Source organism: Apostichopus japonicus, chromosome 20 (genome assembly GCF_037975245.1).
Source record: "Apostichopus japonicus isolate 1M-3 chromosome 20, ASM3797524v1, whole genome shotgun sequence".
Taxonomy (NCBI): Eukaryota; Metazoa; Echinodermata; class Holothuroidea; order Aspidochirotida; family Stichopodidae; genus Apostichopus; species Apostichopus japonicus.
In genome coordinates this window covers 10525544-10551943 of record NC_092580.1, presented here as the reverse complement: position 1 = coordinate 10551943, position 26400 = coordinate 10525544, and the positions used below count along the sequence as shown (strand labels likewise).

The following is a 26400-nucleotide window of genomic DNA, read 5'->3' as shown; positions in this document are numbered from 1 at the left end:
CATTAGTACCAACTATACACGTTTCTGCATCTAAACTTTTTACGGAAAATAGCTTTGATATATTACCACATGCGTCATACTTCAATGTACCATTCGTTTGATAGTAAAATGACAATCTAGCACAAACATTGAAAATGTTCAATGCATTTGGATTAAGTCTTGGGAAAGTTTTCGTGTCAATATATTAATAAGAACATGGTGTTGGTTGGTACAAGTAACAATCGAAGTAGGATACCAACACATCACACACTGTACATAGTGAATGTTATGACAGGATGCACGAAACTTTGATACTCACCGTGAAGAATATAAATTCTGAATTACCCTCCCCCTACCCCCCCCCCTCCTCCAAGAATAAAGAGCAACAAAAAACGCGTTTTACCAACGTTGACGTATATCAATGGCATCGACACGGGGTATTCGTTGTAGCTTGGATTTTAGGTTCCTTGTTGAGAGACCTTAGGTGAGAGGTGAGAGACCTTAGTCCGGTGGGGGGGGGGATACAACTTTTGACATATATGAAGCCCCCGTTTAACTGATTTCAGACTATAGAAAGGTAAGAGCATGCATACTATAGTACGACTATAACAACATGAGCCCGATAACAAGTAGTATTCCTCCTGGTTTATCAGTACAAGTACGAGTACAAAATCATAGAAATGAATACCTAGGTACAAGTACCAGTATGAAATCACTAAATGTTCAATGTCAAGCTACTGAAGTAGAATCTTCGTTTAATTTCGTAGTCATCGAACCTTGCTTCGGGTATTTTTTTCTTTGTAAACTCTTTTCTTGAGATTACATCACCCATTCTGTAAGCAAGCTCGTTTGTCCATCTTCGTCAGTGAACGATTCACTCTTAGAACCAGAGATCGCGGTATAGCGTTAACTGCTGTCCACTTCAATGTCTTGAAGAGATACTCACGGAGGGACCCTCAAGGAAATAAAATGAAAGATAATAACAAGAAATAAATTGATGAAAATCTTTTCGTCTCTTGTTTCGTTTGATATTCGCAAAATCTAAATTCGTTTGAGTTAAGCAACCGTCTTGTTCCACCTCATTTTATTTCACCACTGACGAAAGCATTTAATCGCTGTAGGAAAGTAGCCTGACTTTATCTGACAGGTTTGATGAGGAAAGGTATAGGTTAACAACGTGTACCTCTCCGCTATATATATATATATATATATATATATATATATATATATATATATATATATATATATATACATATATATATATATATAATATATATATATATATGACGTCATAATGACGATTTACATAATAAAGTCTTCCAAATAATTCATCTACTGTAGATGACAAACATTATTAAAAGCCAAATATTTTACAGAACAAACTATAAACAATTGTTCAATGATTTCACTTGTTAATAGGAAATTTCTGCAACAAGATTATGAATTAGAAAACTCATTCTTTTGCAATAAATGAATACAACTTTTGCCATTTTGAGATCAAAAAGACCAATTCCATGCATAGCTTCTAAAAAAAGGGAAGAAAGAAGAAATTATCCGAATGGTGTACAATCTGGGCAAAAAAAAACCTTTTATTCCTTTAAACAACCATCTCCAGTGTTGTTAATCAACAAGATATCGAATTGTAATTAACTTCAGTTGCGTTCGAGGTTCTTAAACTTTCCTATATCTATCTATCTTTGCCTTTTCTCATTAACGGAAGAACGTTTTCACCTGATCGCATAACAGATTTTATCTGATTTTTTCGACAAGGTCCGAGAACTCCGTCATTCTGAAACTGGCATATAGTACCCTGACTTAGATCTCACACAAGATATTTCAATAGAGTTTCCCACATTAGTATATAGAGGCACTACAGTGGAAGGATTCGAGAACTACAAAAGTCAACTAGCACACTGTCTGCTTAAAGGAGATTTCTTTAAAACGTTACGCCTAAGGCAAAACGATTTAGTCCAATAGAAGAACGTATAAGAGGAAGCAAAATGTGGCTTTCCTGTCAAATTGATTTGCCTCTTGGCCAAATGCATGAGGTAATCATGGAACACATTTGTTCATAAATGCGTTGCTTCACATAAATCTCTTATGGGTGAGATAATACAGAAATGATGATGCAAAGACTATTAAAAGATCGTGCATTCGTTCGTTCATCCGTCCGTCCGTTCGTTCGTTGTCTATTTGTATATGTATATATATATATATATAAATGCATATATATATGCATATATATATATACATATATATATATATTTATATATATATATATGTATATATATATATATATATATATACATACATATTTATATATATATATATATATATATATATATATACATATATATATATATATATATATATATATACATGGAGATGTTCTCGAGATTTTAGAGGCTGTTTGTGAAGTTTGAGAATTTTCATCCAAATAGCCACATCTTCTGTCGCAAAATATCCGCAGGAGATGGTATTGTCTGTGAAAGATATATTAGAAAGAAAATGCGCTCTTTTTGTCAACGGAGATTCATTTTCCCCTTCGGATATGCCCTTAATTTAATATATGCCTGGCCGAGGTGATAAGCCGGAAGTCCTTGTTAAACTTATGAATAATCATATATTATTGGGCTGCTCTCAAATAAGCCCTGTATACGATGTGTGTTGTAATTCAAGAAAAATGCCAACGACAAGATGAGCTTTGGCATTTCTCAAATTCTAGGCACTACTATACTGTCAAAATGTACGGCTTTCCTATTTTGAATATTGAAGTCTTGTTTCTCCTATTGAATTGTGAATTTTCTTTTAATTTCGCCTTTCACAAACTTTATCATCATTTTGTCATTTGTACCAAAGTGAGTCATCCTTCCAATATGCAGGCTGATAGATTTAACCTAATAAAGTAGAGGAAATGATGAATTTGTGGTTGTACATACATATATACATACACACATGCATACATACAATTGCTTTCGTCATTCATTTCCTCGAATGGATATTGTTTTACGTCGAAACATTGCTCTTTTCAATTCCACAAACTTATGCTCCACACTATAAATGCAGGTTGTGAAAATTCGTTGACAATGATTAAGTTGATATGTTTTTTGCCACGCGGTATATCAACTTCCACGTAACCTAATTTAATTCATTAACCTTCTTTTGAATGAACTTTTGTTTTATAGTTTATATTTATCATTCTGTCAAGTTTGTGATGACAAATTCAATTGATTTCAACAATACAGGCACACCAAATGTCCCCTTTCTCTTCCAATTCCTCAAAAGTGATGTTTGGTGAATGAGAGTAAAACGAAAAATTAAAATAAAGGAACTGAAATAAATGAATAAATAGATGGATGGATGGATTCGGTCAGTGAAAATGGCGAACACCGTTATATTGTATACTCACGCTGCAATTCAGCGGTCGCCATGCGTTGCCTTGATGGAAACGTAACCGTTGTGATTCTGAAGATGCATAAACTAATGTTGTTTCCGATATAATATATATAATCTATATATATATATATAAATATATATATATATATATATATATATATATATATATATATATATAACAAATATATATATAACAAATATACATATAAAAAATATATATATATCAAGATTCAGAATTTCAGATGTTCACTTCCTGTTGCAAAAGTGCTCAATACATAGAAGTAGAGCAATTACATAATATAATCTACCTATCCGGTATCTTACGGTAACTTATGCTGTAAGTCCCCCCCCCCCCCTCCTATTACTAAGAAGTGATCCTTCAGGGTAATGGAAAGTAACTTTTGCCAGTTTGAAATTAAAAATTACCCTTACGTTATACTTTTCTGTCATTAGAAAGTGCACCTTGTTTTTTGTAATTTAAGAAGTGCTCTTTATTTGTAATTGAAATTGTCCGTTTGTATATAGAAAAATATTCAACTTATACATGGAAGTTGTGGTACGGAATACACACAGGATTCATTTCGTCTGGATGTTTTGATGTAATGTTTGTTCGCCCCGTCAAGTTAATCGTCTAACTGCCCCTTAAAGGTTATGCTCCATCCCCCACCCCCCTTCCCTCTCGAGTTCCGAGTCGATCCTCTTCCGCCTCTGCCCCTGGTGGTAATGTCAAAATCTGTCGATCGGTTGATGTGCGCAAGGTTATCGTAATCTGCAGCTGAAAACGTCGGTACCAACGTGATTGCTACACACATGAACCTACAGGATAGATCACATGTTTATCAGTGTGTTACTCGACAAGTAGACGTTTCAGAAACCGGCGACAGAAACCCCTTGAAAGTATGTTGAGGTCAAAGGTTACTTTCATGTAGTTTCAGGTGAAAGCACATTAAGGAGCTGCGGCTATTGTCGCGGGATTACATGGATTATTATTACATGGTAAAGCAGGTGATGTGAAAACCAAGTAAACGTTTGTGATTTGGCCCCTGACTGATTCAAACCCCATGGTAAGTATTGATATCACTTACCATAAAGTAAGATATTTTTTTGGTTCAAATTTATTACTATAGACACTTGGCATGGAGGGTTAAACTAGAGAGGTAAATGACCCCATGAGGGGGCGGGGGACACTTTTGCAGGTCACGGTAGCAATTCATGCTTCTACAGACAGCGGTTGCGGCGGGAAATTGATGGGTGGGATAACATACGTATATAGTCACATTATACTCACTGGGACATTAAAGCAGTGGCGGTGATTTCTTGTCAGAAGTGGGGGGGGGGGGGGTTGCAGGCCATTGATGAAATAAAAAGTCATAACTGCTGGCTCACTATCTAAGTGGAGCGCCACCAAGAGCGGCGGAAGCACTTTTAATCGGGGGGGGGGGGGGCACCGACATCAAAGGGCACTTTGCAGAAATTCGATTGGACTGATGCAGCCTTATATTTAGTACCCTTTATAACTCTTATTGTATTATCTTATTTGCGTATACACATCACTCCATCAACACCCCCCCCCCCCTCTCAAGGAAAATATGCATACTAGCACTGCAATATCCAATGTGCAAATTGGGAAACAAGGAACAAGTTTTCTTTTGAGACAAAATGAGGTGAAATCATGCTAGTTGCTAATGCAGGAATCTTCCAAATTAGAGTTTTTTTCTTTTTAATATCTTAACAATTTTTTCCATTCGAAATCGCTTTGAGTTTGACCCACAGAAATTCATTAAAAGTCAGGGGCGTAGCCAGGATTTGCAAAGTTGTATGCACGACTATCTGAGCGGAGCGCCACTCTCAGTTTGGCGCGGAGCGTACAAGAAAATTTTTGGTTTTACAAACCCCTCAGATGGCCGGAAACGGCCCTTCCCCAGTGTTCATTCTGGTTCCCTGGCCTCTTGCTAACTTGAGACATCTCAATTTTTATGTAGAAAAAGGGCACATTTTTAACCTGAGGAAAAGTGGGGGGGGGGGGGCACGTGCCCCCCGGTTCCGCCGCCCTTGAGCGCCACCATAAGTTGGCGCGAAGTGAACAAGAATTTTTTGGCAAATATTGCCTCCCAGATTGCAGTAAATGGCACTGCCCAGGCCTGGAAAAGCTGCATTTAACCATTTCATATTTTGAAAATTTAAATCTCATGTTCTGTCACTGATGTGTTACTATAATGAAAAGCAAGATTTTTCGTTTTTTCATGTTGTATTCTCAACTTGTAAATAAACGGTCACCATGGATTATATAGCCTATTGGCCGTATCCAATCAACTTTTTTCTGAATCGCATGCGCTCTACAGCTGCAACATATAGGATACAGTAAAATTCATTTCAATGCAGTTTTCCCGCGTGGGTGCAATGAAAGGGGGGGGGGGTGTAGGCGGTTTTACACTACTATTAACAGTACACTCAATTCACCTAATAGGTGCAATTATGTTTCACCATGAGGAGCATGCTATAAGTTCATGTTCCTCGGGCCCTCCCTTAAAAATACTTCAGGTTTCTGGCCACTACGTTGCGTTAGATAGTGTAAAACCGCCTACACCCCCTTTCATTTCGTTAATTGTTGATGTATATACCAGGTAAAAGGTTGAAATGACTTTAACAATTTCAAATTTAATAATTTGATTTATTATGCCATTTGGAGCACATAACATAGGCTAGTATAACAGAACATTACTGGCAAAAACTAGGGGGGTTGATTGTGTGGGCCAACCCCCCTCTTCAAAAAGTGGGGGGTTAAAACCCCCCAACCCCCCTGTTTCTCCGCCACTGCATTAAAGAATGTAGTTGCGGCTGATATATTCGTTACATCTTCGTAAACAGGATGCAATAGGTTATGCACATATGTTTACATGTAGATATATATATATACTACAATAATGTTTCCAATCGTGATTAACACTCCGCGGCAACTTTCCGTTAGAATTAGTTGGATCGCCCCGATTATTATGATGAATGTGAATCTGTCAAGCTATACATACTGTCGATATATACCCTCAAAAGTCCTTTTTGCTTCGAATTTAGTCACTTGCTCGACAAGTAAGGGTCAACACTCTCTACTACATAGTCCCATACCAATATCATTCGTTCGGTATAGAAAAGTCAAGTTTTAATAGAAATACTACTATCATTCCAATATGTTTCATTCTCCCCCCCCCCCTAAAGAAAAGGTGCTCTAAGAGATTGGTGGGTGGTCAGTGAAGGTGGTATTGGGGACGGAGAGAAATGAGTCCGTCTGTGCAGGTCGCTAAGCCTCTGAAATTTCTAGTTTATCAGACGTTAGTCAGTGACCCGGAAATGGGGGGAAGGGGATAGGGACAGTTCTAAATTCCCGGCCCTCGACTGATTTACGTATGCCCTTATTACGTGAACCCTCATGGAAAGGGCATCCTGGGTCTAATACCTTCCGGTTTGAACGTTAAGAAAATCCCGCGACAGAATGCTTTACCCACGACTGACGATGGAAGTGGCGGACCATGCCACCCCGCCCCCCCTCTCTCTCTCACTCTCTGCACCACTCACTCCACCTATCCGCACCCTACCTTGGGCGCCCCACTGATATTAGTCACATATTATGTAAAATACAAATACAATCTTCAAGTATTCTCAAGCGGTGTGATTTGTCGCTGATATTTCTAATGTCCGAAATCCCCAACTTGACGTATTAGCTTTATCACAGACACAAGTGCAATATCAGTTACACCACGGGGCATATTTGAAGGCCTGCTGTGATGCACTTGACCTTGCAACAGAATGCTGTTAGCGACAAGGTGTGCTCCACTGCATTCCGTATCTTGCAATAGGTCTGCTCTGTGTCTCAGCAGCTATAGCGATTGATTAAAATGCCAGTGATGAACATCATGATATAGGGATGCCAATGGTATATGTATATATCTATATATATTATGTACATTTTATATATGTTATATATATATATATTTATTTATATATATATATATATATATATATATATATATATATTTATTTATTTATATATATATCTATATCTATCTATATATATATATATATATATATATATATATATATATGAATACTACACAACCTGACGGAGACCCAACGAATGTTTGGGACACTGTGCTTATCTTAATTTATGTGCATTTACAGAACAACCTTGTAGCCATCATCAAAAAAGGGAAAAAGGGGGGAAAAACTGAATATAGGGCAATCCTCTTTTAATTTCACGCCAAACCTCCGACCCCCTTCCACTTCCCTGCTTTTCTTTGAATGATGTTATTCGAAACTCAAAACTGTCCCTGAACAATTTAGAGGTTTAGAGACAGTTGGGAGTTTTACTTTTGAAACGTTTGACAACTCTTTTATAATACTACGTCGTGGTAAGATAGAGAAGAGGGTTTTTAGAAAAAAAATAAAAAATTCTATTAAACATTTAGAAATGGATGGCTTATAATGACGAAAACCCGGTCGACCAATTCACCTATATAGCTAAACGGCATCGTCGATGTTCTAATTAAAAAAAAAGGAGGAGCAAGGAAAGGTTGACTTTTAATCCTCGGGAATCCATTCGATATGATAATCAATATCATTCAATGAGACTAGATTTCAAATACTACAAAAAGTCATCTGTCGAGTCACGTGAGTGACACATCATTTAGCTTCAGGTCTATCTTTTACACGCAGGGTATTAGTCCTGTGGACGTCTGTCAAAAAGTCTGAAATTTAATACGATTCGTGTAGAATCCCAGTCAATAAGTTGCCTAGGCAAGACAGATTCACCTCGACGCCTCTCTGAGTTAGATAAAAATGAGGCTTATAGTTAATCTAGGACGTTCAATCTATCCAAACATGCAGACAATTGTAAAAAATTGTTTGGCAGTTTTTTCGCCAATAACATCTAGTGTAATTCCCTAATACTGCTTTACTGCAATTGTTGTACAAAGGCACTAATACAATATATAGCTACATACCGCTTGTTATTCGATCGCTATTTTAGCCTTCCCAGCCGCAGTCAAAACTGGCTATGAGGCAACTCAAGGCTTTATATCTGCGACACATGAAAACATGTATTACCAGATTTGTTTCTTATGAATTCCTTAAGGCATTTACCGGAATTTATATGATCAATTTTAACTCGTACACGTTGCTAGGGAATTTCCCACCTGCATAGTATAAATTCACTAATCAGCTATGAAACTACCCCGTTTAGGCGATGCTTTTTGGAAATCTTTGAAAAGTGAGACCTAACTCAGAAAGGTCGTTTTTACCTGTATCTTTTGATTAAACTGACTTTTGAGTTGGTGAAGCAGTGTACAGTTTACCCGTGTCATATATCATATAGGCTACATCTTGTATTCGTCGTTGTATTACCATATCATAAAGCCTACATCTTCTATACGGTTTGACTTTGTAGTTTACCTTGTATACTTCTTGATCTATAGTCAGTCCTTCCATAATTCTTCCTTGTTCTTTGCAAGTGGCGAAGTTTTTTAATGGACGAGGGTGAGGTGTGTCACATCCACTTGGGAGATTGTTAGAATTTCAATGTTTATTAGTAATTAAATAAGGTACTAATTAACGGGGAAGTTGAAAGGTTTCCAAGAGTCTATGGAGTCCAAAGGTCGTTATACAAATTTATGAGGAAAATTTCATATATTGAAGTTCATGTATTATGTACTCTCAACCCGTAAACCCGATGAATACGTCAGACTTGCATATATAGTGTATTCCTGGGTATGTGCTGTTGTGCCCTTTGTGAACTATGACGTGTAGGGTTAAAGGTCAGTGGTCAATGAGGAAATATTCTTGGGTATTATGCGCATACCAAAATAACCAAATGGCTGAAACTGTCATACATATGTCGGAAATGTGACTTTCATGTTTAGTTCGAAACAATAAAACACTACGAATCATGGACTTAAACTTTGGTGCAGGATGTACTACGCCTGAGCATGATGAATTGTTATGCCTTCGCCCTTGGTAGAGTCAACGGTCAAACTTTAACCCCCCCCCCCCCCCCAAAAAAAAAGACACACACAACCTTCACCCAAACAAATGTAAGGAGATCTGCAACTCCATGGATTGCTTACTTTAAAACTTTTCCCTTCTCAAGGTTATCGTTGCTCATCGATCAGTAGCATATATATATATATAACATGGTTGTGCAACATGAGATATAGTCACATCATAAAAACACAAAAACAATGTTTTGTCATACACACAAACAGAGCCATCTTTAGTTTGGATATTGTGTTAACCGAGAATGGCTCCACTGTGTTACTTGTCGATATCTTATTTAATTATCGCACACATGGAATAAATTTGCCTTTTGGGATTACTATCTATATATATTCTAAGGCCGCACTCATACAGGCATATCCACGGCACAATCGGAAGTTCGGAAATGAACGGCTCAGTTTACTTCGTGTGACATCCTACACTGGGTATAGCGTATCTGTTGCAAAAATCTTCCGGCGTCTCACACGGCCATACCCGCAGTGCTAACCATTGGTTCGTCCGTCGCTACTGAATTCCGGCACTTCAACTTGTCGGTATTTGTTATTTCATGAAAATCATGGTGTGTGAGATATAATGAGGCATGCCGATGAATGAATTAGTAAACATTCCCATGTTGTGTATGGACATACTTGTCTCCTTATTATACATGCGCATGCCTTTAAGATGATGATCACTTTTCATTGAAACTATAAACTGTCTCTTTCCCGACCAGACCATCGAACACAAGCAAAGCGAGTGATTCGATATGCTATCTTATGTACCACAGACACACACACACACACACACATATATATATATATATATATATATATATATATATATATATATATATATTAATATATATTTATATATATACATATATATATATATATATATTTATATTTATACATATATATATATTTATATATATATACTGCTACGCTGTTCTCGCAGGTTAAATCTTAGGAGCTCTCTGCATGTATTGGTATTCTAACAAAACTCGTGAAAACCAAAACAAACGCACGGTCACCGCATCCGCGATCGTGCATATATGTGATGAGCGGTTAAAACAAACTTTGAACGTCATTCCTACAATACGTGCCCAGAATATCGAGGTTGCACACAGCTAAAGCGTAATGAAATCAGAAGTTAATTATATGAACATTTCACTGAAACTAACTGAAATAGCGCAAACTTTCAAGGCGTTCACATGATCGTACTAGGCCTTCTACTTTCATTTAGGAAGTGGCAATCTCAGGGGGCAGCTTCCCCCTCCTGCCCACCCCGCACGCCACCCGCACCCCACCCCGCAGGCTACGGCCCTGATATTAATCATGTCTTAAAATCATAAATGAAACTGTTTTAAATCCATACAGACAACATACGGTAGTAAAACATACAATAATGAGGTCCGTACCATGTTACTAATGTCAAGGTTGTTACCTTCGTGATAACTCAGCTATGTCAAGTAATTCTAATTCTTATCGGGTTTTCTTTTGGTTGATTCTTGCTCCTTTTCTGAGGAAAGAGGGCTATAGGCGTTAGGTATAGTTATCATTATAGTCATCAGTTACCTACTAGTGCTGTTGCGCGTTTATTTTTAATCAGACATGTTATTGATAATTTAACCTGCACTGGAGGAAAGGGGAAGGGGAGGGGTTCTTAATGTTTTTACATATCAAAGTTAAGTTTAAGATTAAAGTCTTCTTTAATGAAGGGGGGGGGGGGTGAATAAATAAGAGTCTCGCTTCGTAAGCCTCTTTCGGTTAAAGTCCAAGTCCGGGTAGTTTTTCCACTGCATGAAACTAATGGATTATATGAATACTAAGTCATACACACATTATTCTCGGATACTTCCCATTCAAAATAATACCATTGATTGTGATAACGATCGTTATTCGTTTCTTCTTAGCGGGATGTTCACCATTAAATAGAATATGTTTAATAGAACATATTGTATAGTACCACCAATTTTGTTTTATTATACTTTCAGTTGCCCCCCCCCCCCAACCCCGTACTCTCCCAGTTTTGTGAGCAACAAAAGCTGCATCAAAAAGTGCCTCTTTTCATAAATAACAAGAGCCCCTATATATATATATATATGTGTAAGTACAATGTGTCACGCCCTTTTGTTATTCAAATATGGTGTAGTCGCTTTGTTGATAACTTTAAATTTACAATTTAAATAGTTCCATGTTGTCCAATGAAACATTGAGAGAGAAAACTGTGATTAAAATGTGTTATTCTTGAGTAACCTCCATCACATTGAATGCGCCAATGTCCCTCGATCTTGTGTGTCTACCCTTCTTTATCCCCCTGTTCTGTTGCGAATTTGAATTCGAAGCCAAAAAGTTCATCCGTTCGTGACGCGTAACGGCGAGGCTATGCGAAGCCTAACAATACCTCGTCTTATAAACAACCGACCATAAGATAACGCTTATATGTGTAGCGTTCAACGCAAAATTCAAAGCGACACATAGTAAAAAGAAGAAGAAGAAGAAAAAAACAAATCAAAACAAAACAAGACAGAGGAAACAACTACAACTATAGGTAATTGAAATATATGTCCACTTATATTCTACAATGAAATATATGATTGTGATATATTTATATCAATATTGTAAGTATATAGTCGTCACCATTACGACATCGTTAGCATTTGTCTCACCACCAAGAATGAAAACAGACTAGATGAAGTAGATGGGTGCCAGACATATCGACGGAAATTGCAAGAATTAAGCTCAAATATTTCGATATTATTCATAAACCTTTACAAGACTACCACTGGCGCCCATAGCTATTCGAGAACACGAAGAAGGATTGCTATGTATCATTTACAAGTCATCTCCTTTCTTAATCCGTTCAATTGCCCTTCAAGAGTAGGTTAGGCTGAGAGACTGATAAAATATATTGACTGCAAAGGAAAGTCATGTGCAATGAACCGTTCGAATATTACGAACTAGACGACAAACTAAATTAATTTCTTTTCTTTCTGCTTTCTGATCGAGTCAGCGTGCCAATAAATCTGTCGACAAAGCCGTTTGTACGTGTATGACAGCCTTATGGCAGACTAAAAAATAACTCGACCTTAATCAATTTGGAGCTGTGGAACGTCAACTCAAGTGCAAAACATGTTCTCACTTTGTTTGGTAATGATATAGCCAGTTTCTGTTTTTGAAGCGATAAATGACATGTTGTATTTGTAATTAACAAGGGCAAATGGAGCGAACATTGTCTAAAGTGTGCTTGACAGTCATTTAGTCACAGTTGTTTCGCATGTAGTAGTAATAGCAGTAAGTGATAGTGGTAGTATTAGTAATTGAAGTAGTAGCAGCAGTAGTAGTAGAATTATTAGTAGCAGTAATAGTAGTAGTGATAGTGGTGGAAGTGGTAGTAGTATCGGTAGTAGTAGTAATAGTAATAGTAGCAGTAGTGGTAGTAAAAATAGTAGTACTAAGTAGTCGCAGTAGTAGTTTATGAATTAGTAGTAGTAACAGTAGAAGTATACTACTACTACTAGTAGTAGTAGTGATAGTAGTAGCAGTAGTGCTAGTCATAGTAGTAGTAATAGTAGTAGCAGTAGTAGTAGAAGTAGAATTAATAGTAGCAGTAATAGTAGTAGTGAGTCGTAGTAGTGGTTGAAGTGGTAGTATAGTATCGACAGTAGTAGTAGCAGTAGTGGTAGTAGAAGCAGTAATAGTAGTAGTATAATTAGTAGTTGTATTGGTAGTAGTAGTAGCAGTAGTAGTAGTATTAGCAGTAGTAGTAGTTACAGGAATAGTATAGTAGTCGCAGTAGTGCAGTTGAATTAGTAGTAGTCACAGTAGTACAAGTAGTACAAATAGTACTACTACTTCTACTATAGTAGTAGTAATAGTGGTAGCAGTAGTAGTAGTCATAGTAGTAGTAGTGGTAGTAGTAATAGTAGTAGTGGTAGTAGTAATAGTAGTAGCATGCAGTAGTAGAAGTAGCAGTATTAGTGGTATATAGTAGTAGTGGTAGTATTAGTAACAGTAGTAGTTGTAGTATCAGTGCTGTGTCATTTTTGTTGAAACAGAATCGTTACTAGTACTACATATGAAGGAATGGGCATTTCTCAGTCGTAGTCGACCCCTCATTCCTTTTAAGCATGGAGTTACTAAACTGCCATCCCTGTTCACCCCCCCCCCCCCCCGCCCCCTCCATGCACACACTTGCCCTAACTGTTGATACGTTGACAATCCATATATAGATCGTTAGATTGCTAAAGCTAAATATGAGCACTTTAAGGTTTGTTACTCAGATAATCAGAACTTTCTCGCTCTTCGCACAAAGCAAAGAACCAGATTTACTACTGAGTCTCCAAATGGACATAATGGTTTTAAAAATTGGTTCAATTACTCCAATTTTCACACCCTACAGCCTTCCATCAATTAATGTACAAATTGAATTGGACGTACTCTACAATGTTTGCAACTAGTCACTGGAATATTCGAAAATGGCATTTATTCAGGTTAAATGTCAATTAATGGGATTAACTGTTTAATTAAAGAACACGTGTATCCAATTAATTATGGGTTTTTTTTCTTGTCAAAGTTACACCCGACACGAATTTGTATGTTTTATAACGCTGTCTGTTTTCAAAGTTGAGGTGAGTGTTAAGTTAATTGACCATGCTTTGAAGTGTGAAGGAGGGAACAGCTAGCTGCCAGTCTGCATGTGAAGTGAAAGGTTTTGATTGACTCGGAGGGTTCTTATCATAAACAAATTGAAGTTCACCGTCGTGTGTTTAGCTTGTATATTTCCCATATATGTTACTACACAAAAACATCGTTTATGCGCAAAGTTTACGACGAAGGAAACAAAGGCGCCGAAAATGACACACAGGCAACATCATCATATATCAGTGGCAATTTACACTGATCGTCGTTCTGGTCACCCACAGTTTGAATAAACAACTTGAATAAGAAACCATGGCAAAATCAATTTTAGTATGCTTTGGACCATTACGAACCACTGTTGTATTACTATATACAGCTTTCACTTTTGGAGAAATAACATTTATAACACAAGGCCAGCAGCTATACATGCGAAGTATAATTGAACTACCTAGCTATATTCTCTGAGTAGAATCAACCCATTACGTCATTACGTCAGCAAAACATATTCGATTGAAAAGAAAAGAAAAGAAAAAGAAACAGAAGATTGTTATGGTTCCAGTGGCAACGTGTAAACATTGCGTTAAAGTTTGTCAAGACATGGTATACTGTAGGTGTCATCTATAAGCGCAGTGAATTTAAAAGGACAAATCGTCGGGGATATTTTACAAAAATAGCACTTGTGTTATCGTTAACCATTGTGCATTAAGCTATAGGAAATGACGTCATCGTTGATCTCGTCTTAAAGCACAACATTCCAGACATTTGGCATTTTTTTTTCAAATGTGTGTTTTTTCTTAAAACCAAAATATATGGAAAATTAGAAATATTAGCTGCACTGAAATGTTCCCTTTTTCTTTCTTTCTTGGACTGCAACATATCAGCACTATATGATTGTTATTATTAATATATTTATTCTAGAAGAAATCTCCCCTATGAATTAACCGTTAGTAAAAATATACGCCTTCACTTTCATGTGAATATTTGGTTGACCTCGTTAGAAGAATCCATTTTCAGGCGGTTATGCCGGTGACGTACCATTGGGACTAAATCTTTTTTTTCCTCCACCCTTTCTAAAGCACACACGGCGGGCCCAATTCAATTTCCGCGTTTACCGACCCGTCATATAATTGCAGAAATGAATCCATTTGGGTCCAAATCATTTAGCCATCGACAATTATTATTTCCAGCATGCAGTATATTAAATTTCATCTGTTCGTGCCTGATGGTATGTTTTCTCCTAATCGTTGTCCCTTCGAAGGTGGATAGTTTTATGATTTCAAATTTCATACCTTTTTGCTATCCTCTTCTCTCCCGTGCATCCATCATCCACGATTTATGAAGTCATTTTTCTGTCTCGATATTAACTTAACAACAAGCAAATTCAATAGGTCAAATCGATAGTGAATGTGGAAATCAATACACACTGTATACAAATATACACTCCTACGGACGTGCGAGGCCTCATGCATTAGCCGTCTTCCCCTAGGATTTAATTCCCATCAAAGTTAGTTCATTGACGGACATCTGGGTCTTCAGGATGAGGCACCGAAAGAATTTAACTTAATATGGCTTAGATTTGTTTATGCTAGGTTGCATCATAAGTTTGTAAGACCGTCTTTTTTAAATCATTTTTGGTTCCTTGCTTGATCAATGTCATACTTGGTGGGTGGCTAGTCCATAATGAGTTGATAAACCCTATTGATGTTGGTGCTCACATAATGAATATTGATGAGTTCACAGGGTCAAACGTCAAAATATTCAAAATGCAAGAACTTGTCAACCACACGTTAAAGTTTATTTAAACTTGGTGTGGTGGTATTGTTAGACCACCTAATACATGCTGATGTGTCTTGCAATTGATATTAAGCATATTAATGAGGAGGCGGGCTGTGAGTTATTTTTGTAACAGAAGTTTGTATGCACAATAGCTAGACAAGGAAATGCTTGATCAATAACATACTTTGTGGGTGGTCCATAATATGCACACACACACACATATATATATATATATACCTATATACTTTGATGTGTATATATATATATATATATAGATACACTTTGATGTATGCAACGCTCCTGTAAATGTTTAATGTGAACATTTTAATGATGCCATTAGCTCTCGTGCCTCATTTAGGTCGATAATTGATAGGCTAGCGATAATGCAAATGTACACATCTTTTATTAACTTTGTTCGAAATTATGCTCTATTAGCTTCATGCAAGCAACAGTGCACTCAGGCTGATGCATGGATCTCCTATCACATCCATAAGCCTTTTATAATTGAAATGCAACACACACAAAAAAAAAACAGGAACCGCGATTTGAACATGTTATATGCAGACCAAAGTTGTGTCAAGGTTTTTTTTTAATTTCTTGTCCCTGTGTGTGTATACATGCGTGTTATCTCTGCGGAAAGCAGTCATTGGCCCAAACATGTTAAGCAAGGCAAATAATGGTCCACCGATGTTCATATTAAAGCGAACATTTTACTCTTCACATTCGATGTTTTTTTTTGGCCTCATCGACTCATTTCAATGTCTAAAGAACATGCCTTCCATATCTGGGAATACCTTAGAGAGTCATAACCTAAAGAATGGTACCGTCCTTTGATAACTTTTAACAGTTATATTTAGCACGCTAACCTTTAGCGCCTTTAACGATCTTTCTGTTAAGCCGTGAAGGCTGCAGCCGTACGTACATGTATAGGCCTATAGCAAGTCCCTTGCTTAAGTATAGATACTTGGATTAACGAAACTATCATATTTTAAGGCTAATTTCTCGGACACTTAAAATGGTCTTCAAATGCAACATGCACTGATACTGGTGGTTATAATCGAAGGGATTACGTCATACCGCGCTACGTCAAATTAACACCATACGTTTACGCAAACATTTATATATTATCCGATGTTATGTCACTACCCATAGTTATAGTTATGTCCAAGTAGCCTATTTCTTCAGATTCTTCGTCTGATTAATTGAAAATCTTCGCTTATAGCAATACTGGGGTAAGTTGGTGAAATGTTCAAGTTTCACCTCAAATGGTCTCCCCCCCCCCCCCCAAAAAAAAAACATTCTGAAAGCTATACCGAGTTAATTCTTTCTGTAACACAATAACTACCGCAATGAAAAATTTCAAAATGAAACAATTGATTATTTTTACACCATATTGGAAGTTTGAACAATGCTACCATATGTTACGGTATTTAAATTGTTTTAAATTAGTAATGAGTATATACTGTCCTCTGTTAGACAATGTGCGGGGAATTGACTACGACCAATCAGCAAAAACATGGTTTAATGTCTTCTTTAAGAAGCTTGAAAGCTGACGTCATAGTTCATTTCAGGAAGATGAACCTCTTCGAGACATCTATATATCATTATCCATGGGTATATAGATGAATACATTTACCGTTAATTAATCGCGTATCTTGCACCTGTTCTTCGCGTTTTTTCTTATCAGTATGTGCCATAAGTTATCAGCGTGTGATGCGTCGAGGGGATTTTCGTATTAAAAGTCGGTTAGTCCATAACGTTCGGTCCATTTTTTGTAGTATGTAGACTCATGTTATGTATAAACCATCATATATATATATATATATATATATATATATATATATATATATATATATATATATATATATATATATATATATATATATATATGTATATGTATATATATATATATATATATATATATATATATATATATATATAAATGTAAATGTGTATACCAGGGTTGTCCAACCTTTTGCAGAGGAGGGCCGCATGGAATGATTATGATGAAGGAGGGGGCCGCATGAACCCTACGCTCGATTTTTCGATTTTCGCCCGAAGCCCAAGGCAACAAGATATGAGCACTGCGCGCGGAGCCCACTGATTTATTTTCCTTCCTGATAAAACATGAATAAAGTCCAGCCGCCCCCCCCCCCCCCTCCGCTGAGAGAGTGTCACACAAACTGACCTGTATGCAGTTTTTTTGGACCCAGAAGGTTCGAATGATTGATTATATAGCTTAAAATTGTTATCAATAAATCTGCTCACTAACATTTCGCACCGTAGAGCATCTCTGGCGGGCCGGACGCAACCATGCGGCGGGCCGGACTGTGGCCCGCGGGCCGTAGGTTGGACAACCCTGGTGTATACAATATACGAATGCCAGGGAAAAAAATAAATACATCTTCATGTTACCACATACCACCAGCATGCCAATATTGAAATCATCATGTTATGTTTGAAAACAAAGTTCATTAGAAATAAAGTCAACATGTTTACATTTCAATATCACCTTGTGGGGAATAAAATTAACAGATTTTGATTCATACAATCTATACGAAACATTTGGATTTGGAATTGAACCTGCATGATGTCACTTGTTATACAATGTTGGCATTTATATCGACATGTGCGTGACTGTGCGTAAACAACACACCTGTCTTTTTTCCTGACGGACAGATAACATTTTAGAACACATGGCGTTACAGTACATTACCCTTTTGTGTCACAAGGCCTGTGTGTGAAGAATATACATTGAAAGAGAATACCACGATATGTCTGGAGGTCATCATATTCCACAAAGTCAAGACAAATACATGTCAATGTGTGATCGAACTTCAACCGCCACCCTTTAACAATCTTACCCAGTTGTGTCATTAATGAAACCCTCCCTGACAAGCAGCATACTGCCTTATTACTCTATTCTGAAGTAAAGCCACTCGCACACTATATCTGCTGTTACCTGAAGAAAAAAAAAACATGTTGATTGCGTCCAATCAGAGTACAAGAAAATGACACGTGACAATGGCCGTCCCAATGAGAGCACTAGAAACCGACATATGTCAAATAAAATCCGACATATGTCGATTTCTTCCAATCAGAGCGCTAGAAAACAACATGTGATACTGGTCGTCCAATCAGAGTACGAGAAACTTACATATGTCAATTTAATTCGACCGGTTTTAGGACTTATGCCACACTAGGCGCACCACACACGTATACCATACCAAAAATATAGAACTGAACAGTAAAGCGGGATGAGGGAAGATCAAAGTTTAATTGTGACGTTTTCTAAGAATGTTTTCAGCAAGGACATGTTTTACATTCCTAGCATTTTTTTCTTTGGAAATATACAAGATGTCATCATGCCAAAGTAAGCTTAGCGTCAATAAACACACCGAGGAATTTGTGGACTCAATCCTTTTAGTGTCTTCGCAAGTCATAAATCAATGTCGATTCCACTTATTTATAGGATGTACGATCAATGTGTAACCCTACTGTTGAAACACAATATAATAAGTTTTGTCAACATTAAGTGACAGCTTATTAGTATATCAAAACCAGTTCCAATATTTTGTTTTTCCTTCTTCAAATCCTGTACAAACAATAAATAGGCCGTATTATGGAGACCGTTAACGTCATTATACTCTTATATAGTCACTATAGCAAACAACACAGTGTGAGCTACCAAGGAGATATATCCGAGCAAACATCGGTAACATATATATGATGATTAATACAAGAGGACCTAAACTTGACCCCCTGGGGTACACCACAGTGTACTTCTTCCTGGAGTTCAGAATGGATTATATTTAAATGACCTAAAATGGCATCTGTTTTATTTAGAGACCTCTTGGTATACATTTCATTGTATTGCCTCGTATAACGGTGGAATGCTCACTTTGACGATATAGGAGGACGGTCCGTCTAACCAATTCATACCTGATAGAAAAGTTTGTCATTAATGTGTTGTAAAGATGTTATCAGTTAATGTTACAGTATAGTAGTGCTTTATATGTTCGGTAAGTTAGTTATGATCAGGATAGATACCATTTAAGAAGGCAGTATTTAAAAACTCATATGGGTGATCTCAATTTGTTGTCCCCCCTATGATGTAACAGTCTACATTTTGATATTAAATACTAAGGATTGTATGAAAATGAGTGTAGTTAGCTCGGGCACTGAGTTTTTTGTTGGCCTGTAAATAAAACCAACCATTATTTGTTTCCCCTTTGTAAAATAGGGTGCGCTATAACTTCAATAAATGAACTTAACTATCAATGGTATCATTAAATAGTGAAGAGGTGATTTCTGTTATAATAGAATAATTTATTACTTAGATAAAGACGGCATGCAAAACCCTCCTCCTCTGTGTAATTCAGTAAGTGAAAGATTTGTGTATAGTTTAATCAAAGGCAAAGACATGGTCATTCAACCCAAGTTTCTGACAAGCCAATAACTGCGAATTTGATTGTTTGGGGGAGGGGTGGGTGGGGCGGGGGGGGTAGTAAGGAACGAACATATTATATTCTGCCCTATGCAGGTTACGCATGTTCTGATGGAGCAGGGAGAGTCCGATCACTGTGTTCTGACATTGTGGGGCAACTCTGCACAATTTTTTTATAAGAAGTTTCCAACGTCATTATGCTCGAATTATACGACGGAAGAAGAAGAAAAAAGATTAAGATATTTTTTGTATGAATGTCGGATTTAAACTGTGTAGTTTGGTCCTCCTTGCAAGGTTAAACAAATTTCAGGCTTAATTCCTTAAACCAGCAGGGGTATGTTCTTAGTCCGCCGGTCGCACGTCATCATTGCCGTGATCCGATGTGTCCGAGCGTTGTAGTATAGTAGCAGTAATCAAGTGAACACAGGGATTTGTAGTCATAAGATCGAGTAATAACAATTTCCGGAGGTACCCGCGTACGGTATGGAAAGGGTTTGCCCGTTGTGAATTTATTTGATCCATCATTTACTATATGAACGATTAATGTAATACTGTTGGATGGGAACGAATTGTTCCATCCAGAATCATCATTATCTATGTGGGCATTATTAATGTTTTCAATATATATCAATAGATTGAAAATTAAATATAATTACAATAGATATGAGAAGAGAAAATGCGATAAAGATGAAAAGAAATGACTGCAATGATCAGTTAAGGTGATAGAAAAGGGGTAGGACTTATACCTAATGAATATGCATACCTACCTCCGTTGACACGGAAAATCAGTTATGAGATTTTCTCAGACACAGCTAGTTTATGATACCGGAGATCTGCATTTTGAGGTTTGTTCACATTTGAGCATGCAAGGGGGATCTGATACCGGCGAAGATCAAATTCGCAGTGTGAACTCTCGCCAACTAAGGATCAGACCCCGCAATCATCAGCTCCCTTGCGCGGAGCGGGACCATGACACCCGCAAGGGCGATCAAGATTGCAGCGTGGACTCTCGGGGGCATAACGCAACCCGATATTTCCACGGTTACTTGCCCTCGTCACTCCCTCATACGGTACGGGGTGCAATATAGTATTTGAAATAACTATACCTCACTTGTAAAACAATAATCGCGACCATTTTTTACGCTTCCGTAATGCTCTTTAATTCGACGTTGACCCACCGCCACCGTTCTCAAATCTGGACGCATCCCGCCGTTGCCAGCATTGTTAACTCATAGAGCTGGGCCCAGTAAGATGCTGCTCTCCCATGCGTTCTCCAATGTGACCAAGGCCTTGGTTTCACCAGGGAGCTGCAGTTAGAGTAGTAGGTCCCTGGTTGCACTGTCGTTAGTTACACCCACGATACCGCAACGGTTCTTTCGTCTAGTGACCAGGTGAGAAGATATGTTGTGATGGTTTGAGGCCGTTTTTTCCCTACCAGATCTGAAGCCCCTCCTGTTTTCCGATACCAGTCGATTTTAGTTTTTTGAATTTCTTGAATTTGTCCGAGAGGGAACGAGTATGCATAGTTGTTAAAGTTAACAAGAACAGCTCTACTTCCCCTCATAGTCGGCACCCCCTACAACGTGGCTTCTCTCGATTTTATCTTATTTCAGTTCGTGACTTCGAGGCTTAGCTTGTTTGAGGCCACTTTTTTTGGAGTGATGTTATCGCTGTTTTCACTTGATTCTTCTGCAGGAATAAGCAAGGAATCGAACACTGCAGTTATAAACGTTTTACTCAATGTTATTTCGCTCTGTTTTTGATTTGCTTCAAGGTGGCAGAGAACTGCTAATCTTGATGATTGTTTCAGAGTTTTGAAATCTTTGGAATTTCATCGTCTATTGTGCATTCTAGATCATTTGTGCGGCCTTCATTGGTCTATTCTTGTCGTCAGCTGTTGTGTTTGTTGCTGCATTTATGGAATCAGCTATATAGGAAACCTATATATTTGATATGAGCGCTTTACTCTCCAAACTGAGAGACGAGAGAATGGAGGAAACCATCTCATGTCTTGATGTTTCTCGCTCTCGCCCTGTCTGGTGTTTATTAACAGTTTCTCGGTCAATTGCATTCGCAAAGACGATTTCAAGAAGGCTTTAATGATGTAAACGATATACAGCTTGGCTTAGGTTAACACGTATACAGTTTACCAATGTACTGATGTAGGCCTACACTAGTCACACCATAGGATTACGGCAACATATAACAAACAGATCACCGTACCGTCATATCACTCAGAATGGGAGTACTATATAGCCTTCATGCTGCAGGAGGGCTGTTGAAAGTTTGACCCGAATCGTCTTCAGAAACGTCGGGGGAAGCTGTTCCACCGTGCGGCGGCTAGGCTGTATGCTATATCAACGGAGCAATTGTTAGGGTATATGAATGAACTTCACGACAGAGAATGTCGGCTGCTAACGTGTCATTTCTTTCGGAAAAGGACAGTCACAAACTTCTTACCAATGGTACATAGTCACGTATAGCATATATAGGGCCTACAGAAATGTTATAAGTTAGAACTTCCGTCTCTGGAATTCGGGGAAAGATATCTATACTTTATGGATACCTATATGGTGAAGTGTTATACCTTATACCATCTTCGGAGTTTGTTACCTGGATAGCCCGACACTGGATTTATATTCCATATTATGGCAAGTGTAACCACGGTTTTTTTTTTCTCATTAATTTGCTCTTTTGACTAAAATATTATTTGTTTTGTGTGTCATATTTCATTTAATAGTCTTGATATGTATAATTTAATCTAACGTATATACATCACCCTCACACAAGTTCCCGGCAACGATTGATTATTTATTTGGTTTAGATTTATATTTTCTAGTGCTTTTATAGGTGCTTATGGCATCTGAGATGATTTCTCTATAATATTTTGTGTATAAAAGGGAAAGGAAGTCGAATAATCCATTTTCTCATGATAGTTTATAAAAAGCCGATATTCTGATTCAATACACATCTGGATGGTATACGGTTTATGCCATGGCTCCAATTGGGTCTATTTGTAACAACGTCTGTTGACATATTCATAGGAACAGGTCACATAGGAACAATATGTGACAGTCGTGCCCCTCGGGACAAGTTTGATATTATTTGTCTCTTTTACTGGCCAAAGATAAACTTACCTCTGTACTATTAAGGGATAATACTAAAATTCATACTTCAAGCTTCTGATGTTGTTTCATTCCCAAAATCACCAAAGCTTATTCCAATCCCTGTCCAGATTTGAAGTAGTCCTATAGAATTGACTGGATGTGTTCTGTGAAACATTTCTCCACATTAAAGTAGTGCACTGGCTGCTATTAATTACTTCTGCCGGGCCCAGGGGCGGACTAACGGTTAGGTAGTCCATCGAGCAGAAACGGTTACTGCGCCCATCCACCGACGGCATAACCAGCAATATCGCCTACCACACCCACCCTTCCCCCTTCTAAAACAAAGTTTAGAGATTTTGTCCATGTTTTAATAATAACAGACAGTCGATTCTTTGTCTAGTTGAGTTTTTTCTCTTCAAGTAATCCTTACCATTAATATTTGTCCGTGTAGTTATAGAAATAAATGAACAATTCAAACTACCAAAACATCTAAGAAAAAACTGTCGTTCCATTCGGGAGATAACACAAATTTAGTGTCTCTCTCCACGAACAAACAAGTTCCGACTGAGAAAGTCTAAGTATGACATCATCGAGCCACCTGTGCTTCATATCGCTTATGTTTGTCTTTATTGTTTAAAAGTTTGTTTGTTTGTTTTTCATGGAGATGGGTTTTGCAACTGCTGAATCGAAAATATTGAAGCTCTTAATTATTTAATTAATTAATTAACCTGATCTAATGATGGCATGGCTTTCAATGTCAACACTGTTGACCTTTTTATCTTAAAAATATGATGAAGAAAAAAAAGAGAGAAAGTAACAGGATTCTGATCCTAGTGGCACTATGACGTCACAGATTTACAAAATGGCAGCTCCCAGATGTGAAATTCAAAACTAGGATATCTTCCAAATGTAGCAAGATCTATTTCTTAGTTGTTTGGAGGAGTTGTTCATCATAAGGATGTCTTTAATATACGTGTAAGATTGGTTCGGTTTGTGTCTTCTTTAAAGATGAATACAAGCGTAATATCGGACACAAAATATGTACTCAAACGTACCTGTAATATCGAATTAGATTGGGAAGACATATGGACATAATAGAGGGTTGGCCTTCTCGCTTACTGGCTCGGAACTGGCGCTCCAGCCCCCCCCCCCCCCGAGACAGATCTCCTCTTGGGCACGAAAGGTCCTATAGATTCGTCCGGTGCGCCAAACGGCCCATACATTTCAAGGCCCGGCCGTACCGCCGGTTGGATGCACTGCGCTAGCAACCCCGGTCCAACCCTGTCTATATGGTAGAGCTATAGTTGGTCACGGCATTGCCTGAGTGCCTGATGGATCCGCCCATATTCCGCCCGACTTTAATGGCATTGAAGTGCAAGGTTTTTATGGATTATGTCATCCGTTACTTTGTATTTCTAGATCACATCCTGCGATAAATTTTTAACGAAAGAAAATAAATCAATAATGTCTTCCTCAGAACAGAATTTCTCGAGAAAGCAAAACAGTCGCTGAATATTGCAATTAAAGTGACGAATAACTCTCAATTATTCGACTTACAGACATGACATTAATGACATCAAGACAACAGAACATATAAATTAGCTATACGTGGTGACAGGAGAGATGTTGTATTTTTGTTTTGTCCAGTGAAAGATGAAAACAAAGTCCACGCAAAACATACAAATAAACTTTCAAGCAACACTCTACTCTTTTATTTTTCATCTCTTCTTCTCATCTCAATTTTCAGAGCAGCACACTCCTCTCTCAACCGGAAGTCGTCTGCGTCGAGGAGGAAGAATGTGACGACACCGAAGAACAAGTAGAAGTGAATGAAAATCAAATCGTGACCGCTTCATCCATTCCAACATTTCGTCACGTGTTATTAAAGGAAACAGAACTGAATTCAGATAAACCGAATTGCAGAATATGCCAAGGGACGAAAAATGGCAAAGGTGATTGATCATGCCTCGTACTAATAACACGATAGGCTATCAAACCTAATCGAGTATTAGGTATACACGTTATATAGCCTATATACAAATTACGATATACACGGGTAAAACAGTTAAACTTATAAGGGAGAGGAGAGTATTATATCATGTGCAATAGTAAAATGTATTCGTAGACATCGCCAAGGGGGGAAGATTGAAAACTATTTGAAGTTCAACCTATTTATAGGTAGGCCAATAACATTTCCCGCCGACAATATAACATGATTTTGCAGCACCTGTGCGTTGCCTCACGCACCTCGTATACTTATCGTCTGCTTCCCTAATTGAATTGATTTATCGCCTTTACCGTCGTACATCATGACACGTGAAAGCGTTCTAATTTTATCATTGGATTGTTTCATATTTATAGAATATATTTCGAAAACAAAGAATCAAGTTATATGAGGTCATTATAGGCTATATAGGCATACAGTGAGTGGTTCCTACAGTGAGTAGTTCCTACAGTCAGTGGTTCCTACAGTCAGTGGCTCCTACAGTCAGTGGTTCATACAGTGAGTGGTTCCTACAGTGAGTGGTTCCTACATTGAGTGGTTCCTACAGTGAGTGGTTTCTACAGTGAGTGGTTCCTAAAGTGAGTGGCTCCTACAGTGAGTGGTTCATACAGTGAGGGGTGCCTACAGTGAGTCGATCCTACAGTGAGTGGTTTCTACAGTGAGTCGTTCCTACAGTGAGTGGTTACTACAGTGAGTGGTTCCTACAGTGAGTGGTTGCTACAGTCAGTGGTTCCTACAGTCAGTGGTTCCTATACAGTGAGTGGATCCTACAGTGAGTGGTTCATACAGTGAGGGGTGCCTACAGTCAGTGGTTCCTACAATGAGTGGATCCTACAGTGAGTGGTTCCTACAGTGAGTGGTTCCTACAGGGAGTTGTTGCTACAGTCAGTGGTTCCTACAGTGAGTGGTTCCTACAGTGAGTGGTTCCTACAATGAGTGGTTCCTACAGTGAGTTGTTGCTACAGTGAGTTGTTGCTACAGTGAGTGGTTCCTACAGTGAGTGGTTCCTTACAGTGAGTGGTTCCTACAGTG

General features: G+C 37.9%; 2 protein-coding genes across 4 annotated transcripts in view; both read left to right on the top strand.

Annotated features, from left to right (window-relative positions):
- Positions 1-26400, top strand: part of LOC139961618 (BRISC complex subunit Abraxas 2-like) — a 270695-nt gene that overhangs the window by 198542 nt on the left and 45753 nt on the right. The gene's annotated exons all lie outside the window — the stretch shown is intronic.
- Positions 1-26400, top strand: part of LOC139961879 (uncharacterized) — a 48177-nt gene that overhangs the window by 5851 nt on the left and 15926 nt on the right. Inside the window, exons 1-2 of one of the 3 annotated variants that reach the window (XM_071961496.1) lie at positions 21977-22907; positions 25111-25315. In XM_071961496.1, coding sequence (XP_071817597.1) covers positions 22905-22907; positions 25111-25315 — 208 coding nt within the window. In that variant the 5' untranslated portion in view covers positions 21977-22904. Of the gene's footprint in view, positions 1-21976; positions 22908-25110; positions 25316-26400 lie in introns of those variants that run through there. The other 2 variants (XM_071961494.1, XM_071961495.1) reach the window with 2 other exon arrangements.